Below are 18,776 nucleotides of genomic sequence, written 5' to 3'. Positions count from 1 at the left end.
GCTTTGTTCTCAGCTGCATCAGGCTTCTCTGCCTTGGATACATGATGCCAAAACCTGACCTGACAGACACTGAAAAGTGTGAATAGTATTTCAGCTAAACGCTTTTGGGACAATTAAACATTCATCATATTTAAGTTCTTTCACTAACAAGGAGGTGTCCTATAAGAAAAACTGCTCTGCTTGGTGTCTACTGGTTTGGTGGTCTCACTCCATCCCTCGTGATGTTCCTGTCAGTGTCTGTTCCTGTCCCTGCCAGGCTGGCCCTGGGAGGACAGGCACATGCTGACCTGCTCGTTTTCTTTGCTGGAGCCCCTGTGATCACAAGGCTGGCAGCATCCTATCTTTGACTAAGTTCCCACCACCAACTCATTCTGCTACTTCCCCACTCCTGGGATGAACACAAATCTGTCGTAGCTCCAGTCTTATTTTCTGCCACATGGCACAAGACATGGTGGGGATAGCACCTACAGTAGTTTCTTTTCGAAGAGGCTATGGAGGTTATCTAGTCAAGATTGGAGAATGGCCAACTGCTACCTAGGGCTGGGGAGAAAAGCTGGGCCATTAAGAACCATTTGGGCATTGGTCTGGATTCCACCTTAACAGCCTACAAATTTACTGCCTAAATTCTCGAAACCCAAATACTTCACAAGTACCTCCTAGTGGGTGTGTGTTTATTTTGCTGGGCCCAAGTCAAATAAAGCATGACATTTATGTGAGTTTAACTCTTCTTCCAAAATAACATTCAACTTGTTAGTTCTGGATGTTCTCATCAAGCCACAGGTGGCCCAGGAGCTGGGCAGCTACAGAAATGAACAGCCAAGAGTGTCGAAGAATGAAGTTTTTTTCTTTTTCGTACTGACATCTTTGCAATTTTTAAATTGCTTACTTAATGCTGTGCAAGGAATTCCTGCAATTTTCCTTATGTCAAAAACCTCAGCTGAGATTTTTGTTGGACCATCTTGTTTCTGCCACTCAACCGTCAGTGCAAGAATGTCCATACTAAGGTTGGGAGTAGTGGCTGCGCTGACAGCTGAAAGCAGGTATCCCTGAGGACCTCGCTGTTCAGTCTCCTGTGTGCAGCCTTCTGAGTCTGGGATGTCAATTTCCCCTACACAGGGCAGCAGCATCCCAGAATTCCAAGGCTATGGACATGCTTTGAAACTGAGTTTCTAGCCCATGACTGTGGAATTCTAAACCCTTGTAGGGCATACACCAGTCCAGGATGAGGTTGATCTTTTGCAGCTCACTGGCCAAGTAGCCAACTGCGAGGTAGTGGCCCCAAAGTGAGGCATGTATCTGTAGAAACTTGAAGATATTGGGAGTGTGTTACTCTACATTTGACCTGCTAATCTTAGGAAGGTCTTTACCGCTTCTTTAATCTGAATTTTTTTTTCCTATTTCTTGGTAGTTCTATGTAAGGCAATGTTTCAGTCCTACACCACTATGTTCTTTCAATGGAATTAAATTTCCTGTGGTTCAGAGTGACTCCTATCTTTGTCGTTCTTGAGACTCTGCAAGGTCATACCTGGAGTAAAAATTACGGCAAACCAAGTTACAGTTACAACAACATTAAGATTTCTGTGCAGATGAATCCTGGCCTGAGATTAATATCAAAGATGTAACAATCTAATCTGATAAAGTCTGCAATGAAACAGATGCCTACTTATTACTGGATTGACCAAAAAGTCTGGTTTTGTCTAGAAAAGACACATTTTTCATTTTCACCAATAACTTTGACTTGGATGTTTTGAAGATGTCAGCTGTCTCCTGCATAGTATAACATTGATTGTTCCCAATTAACATCTCAATTTGATAGCTATCAGCTCCAACTGGTCTGTGGAGCATTGTCCAGTGAGAAATCTCCAGTTTAAAACTTTGCAAACTACTTCTGATACATTAAATCAGTCACAGCACCTTCTCCATACACTGTACAAATCTTTGTTTCAGTTGTTTTTAGCTTTCCTGAAATAATAAAGCATAGCCCAAAATGCTGCATATTTTCTTCCATCTTCAGTATTAAAATGGCTACACAAAATTTCACCAGTTTTTATAAGTTTCTTTTTTTCATGCATGCTGATATGACAGCTATCACAATACAATCTAACAAAACTGTTTCGAATGAGGTTAAAGACAACTAAGTGCTACTAGAGCCATCTTTTGGAAAAAAAAAAAACATTTTGAGGAATCCATTATTTCTAAAAGGTAGGTCTATTTATGCATTCATCTCAATCTGTCTATTCCGGAACAATGTTTTGGGTCAGAGAAAACTGAAGGCCATCACACAGATTTGACCTATTGGGCACCAAAAGGAAATTTTAACTTCTAGAGGCAGCATGAATACAGTACGCAAATGTTACACTATTTGTCCCAGAACGCAAATGTTACATACACTGTTTGTGCCATAACGATTTTCCTTTTACTCCAAATCTTTATCGTTTTTAATAAGTTTTAACAAGGATACACTGCAATTAATTGAGCTAAGCATACTTTTAAAATGCCATCATCTGAAGTAGCAGCTCTCATGGTACTCACATGTGCAGTGCTGCTTCCAACCCTGTGTGCTGATGAACACAATTCTTAGCACCTCAAGTCCACACCCCTTAGAGCTACTCGAGGAGAACACTTCAGCCCCTCAAGGGGCCTGATGCCCAGTGGGACCTTATAGTGTCAGGTTTTGAGTTCCAGGAATTCAGAATTCCTTATGCTGAATTTTACACCCAAACTGTGGCAGTCCAAGAGGCCTGTGTGTTCAAAGACTCCATTTGCCAGTGCACTGGGTGAAAATGTTTCCCAAGCCCAAATGGCTGGCAATGGTCCGCGTGGGCTAACTCTAAAGCAGCGTTGATCCTACAGAACTTACCTTGATGACGGAAATGTTTTATAAATTTGTGCCGTCCAATGTGGTAGCCAATATCGACATGTGACTACTGAATACCTGAAATGTAGTTATAGTGTGACTGAAAAACAGAATTTTTAATTTTAGTAAACTGCAACAGGCACAGATGGCTAGAGGCAACAACACTGAAGAGCAGTTCTAAAGCGTCAAGGCTTTGAGCAACATGACAACTGTCTGATGGACAGTATCTCTAGGCACTAAAGATGCACTCGATAAACGTGGTAGCAACCTGTCCCTCTTCTCGAGTGTAAACAAAAATAAAACAGGAACAATAAAAGATCTACATTGGTTCAACACTAATCTCCTTGAATAAAACTAATACTTTTTAATAGTCCAAGATAAAAATAAACTAATGCCAGCAAAACAAAGAATTGGAAATAAGCATACTAGAAGTTATTTATGTTTAATGCTTAAAAGTCTGAATGCACAAACAATCTACCATTATAGAAGTACTGGTGGTCAATACAATGCATTAAAACTATGTACAATGCACAGTTTAGTATCAAAATCTTTCTACACTGTAGAGTTTTACGAAACTGGTAATGACATCAAACACTAAGCACTTAAGACACCATTTTTTTTTTCTGCTACCACATTAGGAACGTCAATGGACAGTCCATTTCAACTTGTAGCATCCATCCATTTCTAGTATGAAATTAAGTAATTTTCTACGTATACAATAAAGTTTATCTACACGGTTCTCTTGATTTTGATCCATAGCAGCAAAGGCACTGTACATCAGCAGATCCACAGACTTAAAAGATTTTTAAAGCATTCAAACAAAAACATAATAATAAAAAAAGGAGTCACATATCATAGTTTAACAGCAACAACAACAACATAAAAGATAACACCATGTTTCTGGCACAATGGCACAGCCTGTGTCCATTTCAGGGACATCCAACTAAGACGTGGAAAGAACCACAGGTAAGGAAAGCAGGTCCTCGTCCCAGGGGAGAGTCCATTCTTCCTGGTTTTCAGAGGGAGGGCCTTGCACATCCTCCTCTGCCGTCTTTGTTTTGTAAAGGACTTGACTTGCACAGCGGGAAGAATCTGTGCGATTCCCAAAGAACATGCCAAAAAATAGCCCATAATCTCCCCTAATGACAAACTGCCCAAAGATAAACGTCTCCCTTTGCAAAGAAATGTGGCAAAAATATCCCAAGGGATTAAGTTCTCTCTTTGAGGGCCAATTTAACCTGTTCATCTGTCTATAATACAATAAGAAAAAGAATTAAAAACATATTTCAAAGACACTTGTCAACAAGTCAAAAAAGGAAAGGAAAAATGAAAAAGTCCAATTACTTTTATCGAATATAATCTAAAGCTATAGATATACTGGTTAAAGTTGTCCAAATAGACTCAAATGAATGTGACGTGGCCTGTCATGTTCTAATTGTTCAGTCAAATTTCCGAACGCCTTGAAAAATAAGTAGAAAACAAAACCAAAATAAATCTAACAACACGGCAACATATTGCTTCAATATGTAATTATACATTTCACATCTCTATACAGTCATTAGTCTACATTTAGTGACATTTTTAATCAATTATTTTAAACCTTCCTTCCCCCTCCTTTGCCAAAAAAAAGGTGGGGAGGAGTAGCAAATACAACGCATCTTCATTATCAATGCAGGAGCAGACAGCTTTATTTAGTCAGTCATTGTTAGAAAGCCTTCTTTAAACAAAATAAATATATTACAGATATGATACATAAAGATTCCATTCGCTGTTAAGTATGGTTAATCCTTGTTCTTCCGAGTAGAGAGCTGAAGATTTGGTATCACAGGTTCTTAATGAGTATTCACAATTCAATAGCAAGGAGGAAGTGAGGGGGCGGGGAAGGAAGGGGATTAAACGCCACAACCGCAAATGAGCATTGGAAATCCTTGGTTTCAGACTGGGGTGGGGTGGGGGTGGGTGGGAATGATAGAACAAAGTGCTACGAGGAGGAGTCCAGTTCACATGAAGATTTGTCCTCAATAAATAACTTCATAAACTGTGGCTTTCTTATCCCCAGAGCCAGTGACAATGTATTTGTCATCCACAGAGATATCACAGCTAAGCACCGATGAGGATTCTTTGGACTGGGAAAGAAACATAAACAAAAAGATTTAATACTGAAAGAGAAACCCGTTAATACTGAGAGGCAGAACTGGAGGACTCAGAGCAAACAGAACCCTAACATGTTCCACTGACCAAACAGGAACCAAAGAGGAGCCCAAGCCAGGAAACTCAGTCTCGGCGCTTTCTTAAAAGCAGCTGGGCCAAGCGCCCTCCTAGGGACACTTCACCACGCGAGCCTGCAGGCTCTTGCCCCAGGGATGTCGGGAGGTCAACGGATGAACCAAGGCCCTATTTCAAATCCTAGTTAGTCTCCAGGCCGTTACAAGCAGAGTGTCTAAGTATGAAACACCCTCAGCTTCACTCATACGGACTTGGGTTTAGGTAGAGCTACAAACGCCAGACATGTCACTTAACTTGTCTGAGCCTCAGTTTCCTTGTGAAGGAAAACAGGTCAAGACATCTTATCTGTCTTCTTCCCTTCTACAGGGTTGCTGTAGTGTTCAAGTGAGGTAATACACATGGGCAAGAGCATAGAATGCACTCCTTAAATACAGAAGGTAAAAGTATTTCTAAAACAAATTTCCTTGTGTATAAAAATTGAACCCAAATTTGCAAGCAGGAAGGGGTTCAATAGTTAGAAAGAGAAATGCACCTCACTTTGAGTTCTGCACACTTGTTCAATTGCACTACTATAAAGGGGTCAAATGGTAACTTTGAACTGAACTATGCTAATGAACAACAATACCCAAGGGATTTCAACTACGGCTCTGAACACTTAAAAAATAAATGCTGGACATGCAGCTGCTAACCCACTACCAGTGTTTCTCAAACTTTTTGATCAAAATCTGAATAAATACATTTTACTTTGCGACTCAATACAGACACAAGACATAACACTTACACTTGCTACAGCAGATGCACTCTAGTTTTTTTTAAGTACTAGGTGGAACCATCTAAAAGGCTGTGACCCACGATACAAAACAAAACAAAAACAAAAAGATTCCACTGTATTATATTATTATTAACTTCATGATAGCAAGAATCAGTTATTTTTGTTCTACTGATTATATTGCTCAGTATTTTCACTCACAGTACATTTCACAGTATATTGCTCAATCTATATATTTTTGGAATCAATTATAACCTACTCTTATGATGACTTAATATCACTTGCTCAAGGAAACTGCAAAATCTGCTATGTTATTCCAAAAAAAGAGCAACACCTAAAAAATAACATCCTAAATATGTAAGGTTAAAAAGAGAAGTCATTTTTAACTTGCCTATGAAGTTCTCACATACCAGGAAGAGAGTGAAGAGAGTGTGTGTGTATCGTGTCTGAAGTTTAGTTCTCCTACAAGTAACTGCACAAACTACACAGAGTACCACTAAGTCAATGAGAAAAATAAAAGTTTATAAAATTAATCAAGATTTACTGAACTTTTCCATAACATACTTCTTTGGAAAAAATTCAAAGAAACAGCAATACTAGTAACAGTATTCAGGAAAATGCTCAAATTTTAAACAAAGGAGTTTTTTTCTCTGCACAATGTGAGTACTACTAGCTCCTACCTCCTAGGACACTTAAGTGCACTACTAAGCTGCAGGAATGCATGGAGACAGTTTGGTTAAACCACTGTCATGCGGTGAGCTCACGGTAAGTGGAGGCAAAACAAAGTAAAGTGTTTACCTGGAATATACTGGCTCCATACGGTGTTCTCCAGGCGTTCAGAAGGTTGTCCTTTCCAGTGCTTACAAACCATTTGCCTAGAGGAAGAGGGTTTTGAAACAAGCAGTGTTTGTTATACTCTGTCAGACACCCGAGAGATTCTCTTTACAGAGCTTCAAGCTATTCACAGAAAACTCATCTAATTTATGCAACAAACAGGAGGGGGTTTTTTTTTTCCCGTTATAAAAATAAGACCTACTCTCCTAGATTTAATGAGTCATTTATACTATGACAAGGACAAAGTGGATTAATGCCAGAAAATTACATGGCATTAGGGAAGTAGGCATGTGTACGGAAGTAGTATAATTTTGAAGAGGGACATATTAATGAAGTACAGAACAGGACTTAAAAAGAATCAAGTAGGACGTTGGGAGGAATGATTCTGGCTGACAGGAAATGGACCTCCAGTGGGCCCGCTTACCACAATGGGCAAACTTGAGCGACAGCACGCAGCTCTCGTGAAGGTGCAGCTGGTATTTGTCTGGCTTGGTGACATGTAGCACCTCCACATTGCTGTTCTCCATCCCCACAGCGAGCCATTCTCCGGTTGGGCAGTAGCCCAGAGAAAAGATCTAGAATCACAACAGGTGACAGTGACAATGGCTACAGAGAACATATTTCTTTACCTGGGAGAACTGTTTCTTCTGGGGATACTACTTAAATTGTAAAGGAAATCAAGATAATTTCAATTGTACAGGGGAAGAAAATCAAAGGCAAATGGGTGATCCCAAAGTAATGAGACAGATCCCACAATACAATTTTAAATTATATAAAATTCAAATATATACACAGTAATGGTCTTTGACATAAAAACCTGCTAAAAGCTTATGAAGGATTTCTCAATCCTTTAATAAAATACATACCATTGTATTTTGCTAGAAAACAATGGAATTTTCACCTATCTAATCTAGAGTCAGAAGTGACTGTCTCATGGTAAAGAAACTGCCCCTTCTTAAGTATGGCTTCTATGTCACAAAACCATGGCTTCTGACATGCAACAGGCACTGCACCGCACCTGTGAGGTAAAGTCGTGCTGCTGCAGCTGCCGCCCTTCACGCAGGTCCCAGGATCGGACCGTGTTGTCCAAGCCGCCCGTCCAGAGCTTGGTGCCATCATTAGAAATGTCAATACAGCTGGCCCCGTCGGTGTGGCCCTGGAATTGCCTGGAAATGTCAAAATGGAGGAAAAATCCTTGAAAAGTTCGTCTTTAGGTGAACTCACGTTAAAATTCCTCAGCCATCAATTTCGTTGCAGGTCCTATTGGTAGATTTTGTTTGTTTTCTAATTATTCAAAGTAATAACAAAGCATCCATGTGAAAGAGATTCGTAAGTTGAGATGCTGCACTTCCTGTACTTTTTATGTATCTTTAAACACTTAGGAAGCACGTGTGCGGGGGCTGGGTGCAGAGAGCAGCAGGACCCCCTCTGCCGGTGGGCAACAGTGTGTCCACAGGTGGCTGCTCGAGGCCAGGAGGCTCTCAAGCAAGGCACAGGAAAAGACACGCAGGGTGACTCAGCTCCCACAGGAGCTGGTAAACTGTCAAAAGCACTGAGGGGAAGAAGGGATTAGAAACACTTCCTCTTAAGAGCCTTACCCAAAGGGAACAAAGCGATGACTATTTTGTTTTTAGAATCATATTACAGAGCTTAGTCCTGCCTAATATCTTCCAGACAGACAGCAGAGGCCTCTTCTCCCTGCATACACCCCCGCCTTGTAGCGAGGCTTGATTACAACCTTCTCACTCCCGCTGGCGGATCACACCTCCTGCTTCCTGCTCTCCCCGGTGCTGACGTGTGGAGACCTGCTTCAGGGCCTCACATATCAACACTCTCCTGCACACTCTCATTTCCAAACAGGCATCTTAGTTATCTCTCTCCATCCTTAAAGGTGGGACTACAGATAACTCAGACCTTTTCAGGGTGAACAGCATCGAATACACACATGGGCCCATGGGAAGTGCTCAATACCATTTGCTGAGGAAATGAACAGGTCAGATGCACACGGCACGGAGAACAGCACCGTGAATCTTCTCAGTGAGGGTCTATCGGCAATGTTGGTTTGCTTAGCAAGCACAGATGGCAGATTACAGGTGTTTAACGAGCTCATGAGGTCATGGGAACCTTATGTTCACTAATTATGTAAAAGTGACCATATTTTTTTAAAAACCTGAATTGATGCTGCTTAGTATAATGTCAAAAAGAAAAGGAAAAAAGAAAGCCAACCTCATTTGATAAAGTTCAAATAATGCAGCAAACAAGATTCTGCACTGACGATTTGTTTTTAGCATCTTAAAGTGGGCCTATTCTTAACCATTTCCAGTAAGGCAATTCTATTTCATCTTTCAGGGAGACAGGCATACAGATCTCAGGCACAATGTGGTACAACCAGCTCCTCCTCACGGCCTGGTGAGGAGTCCTGCCAACCCACCTCACCAGCGTCTGGTTGTGCAGGTCCCACACTGCGATGTTGCCATCACTGCAGCAGGAGAAGCAGACCTTGGAGTCAGGGCTGATGGCCAGGGCGTAGCAGGCAGGGGCCGAGGACGTCAGCTCTGCCTTGATGCGCGGGGTCGGAGCGGCCAGGTCCCAAATGGACAGAGTGCTGGCTTCCCCCCCAACAATTAGGGTGCGACCATCAGGGAGCAATCGGCAGGAACGGATGTAGTTATCCCTGTTCTGTAGAGACAAAACCATCAAGAGATTACTCATGAGGAAAGGAAAACAGCATTAACATGAGAGCAGAAATTCATAAAAGTATTGTGTTCCCTCCTGGTTTTAATGAGCCATTTCTACTTACGACAATGATAAAGTGGATTAATGCTAGAAAATTACATGAAATTAGGGAAGTACTTAAACTTGATCTACAAAATTTAGTACTGAGATATTTAATCTTAATTAGCATATAAATGCAAAGATACAGACCCACTCCCACCACCACCAAATCAATCAGCTGTCTGAGTCATTTGCACACACAGGCGCATGCTCACAGGGGCGCAGCAGCCCTCACAGTCCTGGGGAAGCCATGCCTGGGGGCCTGGCACACTCCACCCGGTGGGGGAGAGGTCCTGCTCCTGACGCCCAAACTGTCGGGGGCTAAACACACCTAACAGTCTCTTCCTTTCACCTGGCTAAAGGCGTCATGGGTTCGACTGGTTATGCAGCACTAGCTGGAGGCAAGAAATGATCAAAAAGTGTTAAATAACAGAAAAGAAAATTTCCTCCCAGTTCATGAGGCCATGGGAATCTTGCATGTTAATTATGTTAAATTTACCTAGCACTGTGCTGTAGCAAAACTCCTACTGCTAGTCTAAGGAAGAAAATCAAACTAAAATTTCCTGAAAAACCTCAAAGACAAATACCCATGAAATAGCTAAGGATTTGTCAAATGGAGTATGAGGTTACTCCTGTCTCACAATGTGACAGGTCACGGCACTTAGCTGTCCTCCTACTTTTCCTACACTACTTTACGAGACAGGAAAACAAGTGCTGTGCCTGCTCGCAGGCACCGGGCCGGCTGAATGACAGCTGTCCTGGTGCAGTGTCATGTGAAGAACTGGACAGAACTGGACATTAATTCTGCCTTAAGGAACTGAAAGAAGACATGCCTCTTCACCAGCGCTCTGAATCTCCACGTGAAAGACCACAAACCACTGAAAACAACAACCCACTTGGGATAAATACTGTGTTGTTTGCACACACTGGTCTCAGCATCCCATCCTATTTTCTGAATGGAGGTCTAAGCCCTGTCCATCCATGCTCACTCACCAGACAGTCGAGCTGAGAGACAGGGCTCTTATTGCCGGGGTGGCTGATGTCCCAGACCTTGACGCAGCCCTTCCCACCCGTGTACACGTGTCTTGTGGGGTTGCTGATGGTCACCGCGCACACCACCTCCCCGTGGTTCAGGGTGTTGATCTGGCGAGCGTGTCGGGGGATGCCGGGTCCAATGAGGGCGTCCGGGGGGAAAGGGACCGGCTGCATCTGGCCGTCGGCTGTCACGTGAAAGGAGTATGCTCTAAGGCAGTGGAGAGGAGAAAAGATAGGAAGAAGGGAATGTAAACAATGTTACCTGATCAGTGTAATAAGATGGAACATAAATTTTTTTCAGTGGTATTTATGATTTGCAAACAAGTCGGGTTTATGTAGTACAGTGGAAAGAACATAATTGTCAAGAGTCACAGGGCTAGACCTATAATCAAACCTTGGGCCAACTCTTCACCAGCTGCTCTGTGACATCAGTAGTTACTTAGCCTCTCTGAATCTTTAAAATCTTTAAAATGGAGAGAATGCTACTCATACTTCACAGAGAGTAAAATAAGACAGCCAGTGCCCTGTGTAGTACTTATCCCTTCAGGGCACTGCCTCCTACTTTGGATGACTCAGAAGCCTGTGATGAGATCTTTGCCTATGGATCATTTCATGCCAATTAAGACGTACTAGTTTGAGGTCAATAAGCCAAAATTACAAAGATTTAAGGAGTCTCCAGGCCTACATGGTGAAATAGCAGATGCGCCACAAAAAGGAATAAAAAAAGAAATAAACTCCTATCAGACTTGATAATAACACATTCTAGTAATCCTATATGGAATCAGAATCTGAAAAAGTATTTTGTGTGACTGCCCCAAAGCCCCACCTGTGAACACCTACCAGCAGCTCCATCTCCAATGAAGCATTTGGTTCTAAATGTAACTTAAGTCAGAGCAGCTCCCTCAACAGGCATGTCTAGTCTCAGGGCACCGAAGTCAGGGAGGGGACGACACGGGGCTGTTCTGACACATCTGGAGGCAGGATAAGTCCGAGGTAGGTGGGCGGGAGCTGGGCCTGCCTTGGGGGTACCTCAGGCAATCGCCCATTTGAAATGATGTTACTCTGCTTTGGCATGGAGCTTTGGAATGTGCTCTGCTCACAGAAGAAATGTACCAAGGACATACCAAAGGAAAGCTTTTGTGGGTACACAAAAGACAGGAATTTGGAGCAAACTGCAGAGTTTTACAATGCAATCAAAAGTTTATGTGTCCTTAATGCAAAAATCTATAGGCCAGTCATGCATCAAAACTCAGCTCGTCACTGAGGGGCCCCACGAAGGACGAAGCACGCACACGGCTACGGGAGACGTGGGCTCCAGAGAGGGTAGGGCTTTCTCCTCCTCTGCTGCCTACAGAGCAAGACTCAGAACTGGGCTGTAGAGGAAAGGCAGTATGTTAGCCTTGCTGGGGGGAAGAAGGGTGGGAGGTAGGACGACAACAGATGATTTGACTTCTTTGGTCAAATCCACAGAACCCGGAGAGACAGGGACGTGTGACCTGAGGAGACAAGAGGTACTGAGGATGCCTCTAAGGCTTGGGACCCAGGTGACTAGGGAGACCGCAGTACATGAAAGGGTTTGGTCTTCCTCACCTTGGAGGCCTAGGGGAACCCAAACAGCTTGACCTGAGGTTGAGCACTGTGATTCAGCAGAGAAGTGAGGTTAGAAAGATCAGGGTCTGGACATCCACAAGGAAGGGACAGTTGAAGCTAAGGAGCAAAAAAGAATGATCCTGGAGCAGAGTATGCCGTGAGCAGAACAGATGCAGACTCTAACAGCATGCTTACTTTTCAGGAATCTCCAGCAAGGGCAACGGAGGAAGTAGGTAATCAGGGGAAGAGGATAAACCGGAAAGGGAGAGGAGGTGGCTCATTACATGACAACTTACTAGGAGATTCATTTCCCTCAACGCGTGCTTCCTGGCCCCCAAGTGTGCCGGCACCCATGCTGACAGGACTGGGGGTACAACAGAAAGAAAAACCCACATGCCCTGTCCTCCTGAAGTTACAGCCTAGGGGAGAGTAGGGCAGCCAGTGGGTAGAAGGGCAAATTCATTAGTGAGGGGTTCACACGAAGCCTTGCAGATGCCACAGGGGAGCACACCAGGAAGGGGAACAGCAAATGCAAAGTCCTGGAAGCAGAACCAAGTGGGAAGGCCAGGCTCAGTGCAGAGTGACAAGGTGAAGGAAGAGAGGCAGGGCCAAGGTTAACAAGGGCTCTGCTAGGCTGTGATGAGGCCTGCAGGTACTATTCTGAGTAGAATGAAGTCACTGAAGACTTTTGGGTAGGGCAGTGAGTGACATATTTAGTGTTTCAAAGGACAATTCTGGCTGCTAGATGATAGGGGGCAGAATAGAAGAAGGAAAACTAGTGGGAGTGGGGGCTAGTGCAGTAATATAGGGGAGAAGCAGGTGGCTAGGGTTTGGGGGGCTGCGAGAAAGCTGGGAATAAATTTACAATTCAAAAAAATTACTCTGGCTGAGAAAGTAGAGGGGACTGTGTTGGATGGAACATTTGAATTTTGAAGGTGACACAATGAGGGGTGATGACAAGGTCTTCTTTGTGAGTCTGTGAGTAGGTAAGGGAAGTTGAGAGGGGCAGAAGTTCACTAGAGGTGACGTGGTGCAGTTACTCGGGGACTGACCTTGTGAACACCAGTCACCCAGGACAGTGGTGCACTCTGCTGGGAGGCAGACTCCAGGTCCTTAATAAAGAGGGGGAATGCCCCCAACAGTGCGGAAAAGCAGTCAGTCTGATGGCACAAGCCTGAAAGGCATAGCATTCTCATAAACAGGTAGAAGAGTTTGGTTTTGGAGAAAGCAGAGAGGGGTTTTGGGGGGTGGGGGTGGGGGAGAGAGACGATGATGTGGATGACACAGCCTTTATCGCCCCACCATGGCCCCAAGGACTGCGGGTGTGAGATGAATATTGAAAGGGCACCCCTTAAGAGGGCTGTAGTGGAGGAGACCCCTCAGGAGACAGCCAGGTGTCAGCTCAGGCAAGGAGGGGAAGGTGGTGATGCTTGTAGAGAAAGGCTGAGATTCTGAGGGATTCCAACCGAGAAAAAGGCTAATTGATTTAGCAATTAAGAGGTCATGAAGAGTAAATCTTAAAGGCGGCGAAAGAAAGGTTATTCCAAGTTTAGATGGCATTATACATTCTTAATGATAATTTACTTGAAAAGACACCCCCCTTCTCTCCTCTCTAGGATCACTAAATGGTTTTTAAAGAGCCTTGAGAGTTTAAATAGTTAAGAAACCAGACACACAATTTCTTTTGAGGTTTTTAATAGGATAATTCTTCCGTTCAACCACGACCACTCGGTGAACACCTACTATGTTCCTGGAACTCCCTTCCAAAGAATTTCAAGAGCCTATTTGCATTTATGTCATAATGTGGCCCTCTGCTGCTACAAGCATATGGGAGATACTGAAGACTGGAAAAGTAAGGCTCTAGTATATACTGTTTATCAGATTTCAACAAACTCTTTGATGTGTACATATAATAAGTACTGGAATGAGTAATAAAAGCCAACCTTTCTCAAAATCAGACTTACTGAAGCTTGAAGAACTGTTCTTTTTTCTATCCAACTAGACGCATCACTAAGCACACTTCCTGGCCACATACTCTGATCTGTGTCATGCTAAGAATACAGAATCAGGTGAGGCACTGGCCTTGCCCACAAACAGCTTACCGTCTAGGAATTATGAGAAAAGTACAGAAGTGACTATAATACCGGGTTGAAGGTGCAAAATAGGAAGTTCTGTGGTGGTTCAACAAAGAAGGCTAAGGCTTATGTTTCATGAGAGACATGGTACTAGAGATGGATTTTACTGAATGGAAGGATTTCACTGGGAGGAAGGAAGATGGAAAAACAATTCCAGGGATGGGAAGTAAGGAGGCAGGGGAACAGCAGAAAACAAGAGCTTAAAAATGAGGTATCCAGGAATTCATTTTTTCAACAATTACTCCATGGTAAGTGGCCGGAAGGGCTGGCCTAAGCACAATCTGATAAAATACATCATGTATATGTACACGTATGAATAGGTATCAGTGTAATGACATAAAAGGGAAGTGTTAGAATGCCAGCCTGAGAACATCACAAATAGAATTTAATGAAGGACACTTAAAGATTTCTGATACACTTGGAGGGAACTGCAGAGGGATCAACCAATTTAGGATGAACTGAACATGGACAAAACCCTAGTGGAAGAAGTTCAAAGGTAACTGGGTGGATCATTTAGCAGAGGCTTTTTGCCTTGGTATTAATTCCAGGGACTGAGATTGTGAGTAAGGCCTTTAGAGAGTTACAGGGTCCAGAGAATCGCTGCTAGAATGACACTGATATTGACGAATGACAGATGTTCATGGAAGTTCTACAAAGCCCTCCTCATTGCTCTTGCCTCTTCTTCCTACCTCTACACCTCCAACCTTTGCCCCACCTTCCTACCCTGCTCCATTTTGTTGCTGTATTCTCTTTACTCTGTATTTCTCTCAGCTTTCTAATATGCACTGATGTTATAATAAATGTAATTTATAAGGACTTAGTGGTTAGGTGCGATATATACATTTTTGGGGGGCAGGGAAAAGGGGTGGGATACTACTGGGGCAAAGCCATTCATAGAATAAATTTGGTAACAAGCAGTACAATGGTAGGAGGAATAAGAACTAATTATTTCAATGATATAGATGAGACGTAATGAGAGGGTCCTGAACTAGAAAGGAGAAGAAGACTGTCATACTAGAAGTATGATGTAGAATTCTGTGGAACTGAACTTAGCTTGGACTTTCTGACAGAACTGTACTTCAAATAATCAAGGAATCTGTAAATCATTCTTTTTCAAACATGTACATCACAGTTACTGTATTTAGATCATCACTTTTTGATGAAAACCCAGCTTAAAGGTCCTCTTCCCACAGTCCACCTCCTTCACCTGCCGTAAGAGGCCCAATTCTGTAATGTTACACTCTCCTTTCTCATACTTTGTAACACCTTCTCCAGGTTTTCAGTGTCCCAAGACTGAACTAGACCTTAAATTCACAATTACAGGTCTGGTGATCATACTTTATAAAGTATGATACAAAAGTAGGTTCTGTAAGTAGTATGTGCACCCACTAGTAGTTAAGCCAGTCAACAAATAATTGAGGGTTTACTGTGTGCCCAGTGTTCCTATTTGAAAAATCTTTCTATAAAAACAAATAAATACAACACCAAGGAAAGATTTCTGAATTGTGAGCAGACTAAAACCTATAAACCTGAGGTCTGTTGTTATGGCTGAATTCACATGACATAGCCTATTATACAATTAGTACCACAGTTTTAATCGAATACTTCCACACTATTTATAGAAGCCTTATTTAAGCAGAGGTGAGGAAGAGAGTCCATTTTTGGATTCTGTTGAAAGTAAACTATGTTGTCATTCCAATTACATACTGAGTGGAACCCTTGCTAATTTACCAGAATAGACACGAGGACCCACTGTGAATTACCAAACAAATGCTATTTTATTCATTAGTTTGAAACATTCACTTAATTATAATTTTTTATAATATCTAGCAATTCATTTTGTAAAAGTAATTAGGACAGAGATGCTCAATTCCTTTAAGTCTTTCTGGAGATGGCTGCTTGCTGTGTGTGTGTGGTGAGGGAGCCAGGTGATTTATTATGTGTTATGTTCTAGCACAAAAAAATAGTTTGTCTGTTAAAAATATACACAACACAACATTTCCCAGTTCTGTATCTTATAACCTGAAGAGTCATACAATCATTATAATCATTTCTTCTGCAGATCTATAATAAAATCATATTATCTCTAGGTGCATAAATGACTGTGCATTTATGTCTTGATGCCCTGTTGCATGAGGACACACCAATAACGGGAATGTGGAGTCTAACTTAGTCCACTCTTCTTTACCCATTTCTGCCCCCTACAGTATGTTGTATCGCATCGGAGGCTGAAAAACTGATAGAGCCCTGGGGCAAAGCTGACAGAAAGCAATGCTGCAGTTGACGGAATAGCCACCTTGTACCATACATGGTACTAAACATGGAACATATTGTTTTACTTCATCCTCACGTTCTCCCTGTCGGGCAGTGCCCGCTCTAGTTTACAGATAAGCTAACCGAAGCTCACCAAGTTAAGAAATTGCATAAACTCGTTCTCTAGCTGCCCACTGGTAGAGTCAGAATGAAAACTGGATCAGCCTCACTCCAGAACCCATACTCTGTGGACCACACCACCCTCCTTGGGGTCCCTAGTGTCATTTGCCAATTGCATTAGTTGTGACTTATCACTCCCAGGAACAAAAAATGCCAACCATCCTCCGCCCCCATCAACCCTTCCAAAAGGAATTCAAAATTTTTATAATGCTGAGCATCAAGACTGGGGGAAGGAAGGGAGGCCCAGCTAAAGGTTCAGAAGTATCATCTGAATCAGACCAGCTATGATTCTACTGTAGTTCGAATGGCTCAAACCCTCCAAACCAAGGATAACACTGTTTCCTGAAATACACCTAACACAGTCTTACCTCTTGCAGCCTCTGGGCAGCAGCCGAGACAAAAAGCACGACCTCATTTGCTCTGGTGGTTATACTATGGCTGTGTGTGCAACCACTGCGTAAGGGGTGACTACAGTATCTAAACACAGGACAGTGCCTCTTCCCGAAGAGAACGCTCCCATTCCCACAGCTCATGGGTATTTGAGTTATTTGATTAGTCCTTTGACCTTGTTATTTAGGTCACTGCATGCAAACGACCAAACTTTCACCTCCAAATACATCAGAGTTCTTGGTCAACAAGACTTGTCGGTCAGTAAACAACTATTTGCAGAACACATGGTAAGTACATAGAAATTCTATGATAATTGATTATACTCTCAATTCTCAAGGAACTTGAAGTCGAATTTGCCTTGCCTCCCTTATTAATCAGTCAAATATTTACTAAGCGACTTGACTATGGGGCCAGCATGTGTGTGATCCACTAGAAAAGTTAGGGTACCATCTATATGTAAAGCAGTAAGTTACACAAAGAAGAACCAAGAGTTTGAGGTATCTGGTGGAAAGTGAAGAAAGGGTCAAGGTCAGGAATGATTAACACTGAGGGGCAGGAAACCTTGGGGGGAAAAGGGGGACACGTAGGAAACAAAAAGCTGACAAGTTCCTGAGCGTACAGTTGATAAATAAATAAGCAATGGGAGGTCAGGGAAAGGAAAGACTGGCACATATATTCACTCATTCATCCATCCAATAGGTATAAATTGTGACAAACCACCATGAGCCAGGTACCATTCTAGGTACTTTTCTATAACTGCACAGAGAAAAGATTTCTGCTACTCTGTTATTATGGAACTTATATTCAAGCAGGGAGAGGCACATAATGGCTATAGACGGGTATGAAAAGGGCAAGGAACAGAAAAGAACGATGATGGGGGAAAAGAGAAAGAAGGATGCTATTTTAGATAGTGTTACCAGGGTAGAAGGCTCCTAAGTGACATCTTGGCAAGACCTGAAGTGAGAGAGGAGGCCACAGCAGACCTGAAGTGTGCAGGAAGGACCAGAAAGAGCAAATGCCCCAAGGTAGGCAAGCCAGTAGGGAAGCGTCTGAGAGAAGGAGACTCAGCTGCTCCTGAGGGCCAAGTCTGGGAAGCAGAGGGCACATGAGAAAGCACGAGAGACTGCAGAAGCAGCATGCTATATGGCATGTACCGTGTCAGACAGGATGCCAATGGAAAGAGCAACGAGAATAAAACACACGTGAGTAATAAGGCAGGGGGGATCTGTGAGGATGCTTTCCAAAAGAGAGGAGGAAAAAAAGCAAGCTGGGATTTTAAAGGAAAAGCCAGTGTTATTTTACAGTAAATTCTTTGTATCTGGGAAGATGAAGCCAATTGAAAGGTACACTGGGTTGAAATGAAGGATGAGGAATGAGATACGGCAAGATGACAATGTACAAGAGGCTGGAACAATGATGCGCCTGCGTTTTACATTCACGACTCAAGGGGGCTGTGAATACAAGGACTCCCAGCTCCCACGACAAGGAGCCACCTGACAACGGAACAAGCTACCTCCTCTGGAAACACAACTGGGCACAAAACCACACTTCTTTCTTTTCAGCCTTTGAACTTAGGTATGTCTTTTCCCAACATGCTAACATTTTGAGCACTCAGATTTGCATGTAGGACTCTTTTTTTTTTCAAGGCAACAAAAGAACTGCCTTGAAAACACAGTAAGAGATGAAGAGAAAATCTGACTGCTGGAAATGCCTCAGCAATTTGCAATTCCAT

The 18,776-nt window shown here is 42.8% G+C and overlaps 1 protein-coding gene across 6 annotated transcripts in view; it reads right to left on the bottom strand.

Moving 5' to 3' along the window:
* Positions 1 to 3,283: 3,283 nt before the first annotated feature.
* LOC123819749 (transducin-like enhancer protein 4) overlaps positions 3,284 to 18,776 on the bottom strand; it is a 145,308-nt gene continuing 129,815 nt past the window's right edge. For all 6 annotated transcript variants that reach the window (XM_045840270.1, XM_045840271.1, XM_045840274.1 and 3 more), the window contains 6 exons: positions 10,455 to 10,704; positions 9,118 to 9,365; positions 7,705 to 7,852; positions 7,111 to 7,261; positions 6,651 to 6,727; positions 3,284 to 4,983 (listed from right to left, as the gene is read on the bottom strand). In XM_045840270.1, coding sequence (XP_045696226.1) covers positions 4,876 to 4,983; positions 6,651 to 6,727; positions 7,111 to 7,261; positions 7,705 to 7,852; positions 9,118 to 9,365; positions 10,455 to 10,704 — 982 coding nt within the window. In that variant the 3' untranslated portion in view covers positions 3,284 to 4,875. The remainder of the gene's footprint in view (positions 4,984 to 6,650; positions 6,728 to 7,110; positions 7,262 to 7,704; positions 7,853 to 9,117; positions 9,366 to 10,454; positions 10,705 to 18,776) is intronic.

This window comes from Phyllostomus hastatus, unplaced genomic scaffold, assembly GCF_019186645.2.
Source record: "Phyllostomus hastatus isolate PE091 unplaced genomic scaffold, TTU_PhHast_1.1 phas_contig_34, whole genome shotgun sequence".
Taxonomy (NCBI): domain Eukaryota; kingdom Metazoa; phylum Chordata; class Mammalia; order Chiroptera; family Phyllostomidae; genus Phyllostomus; species Phyllostomus hastatus.
The sequence above is the reverse complement of the archived record's forward strand: the minus strand, read 5'-3'. Positions and strand labels throughout refer to the sequence as shown.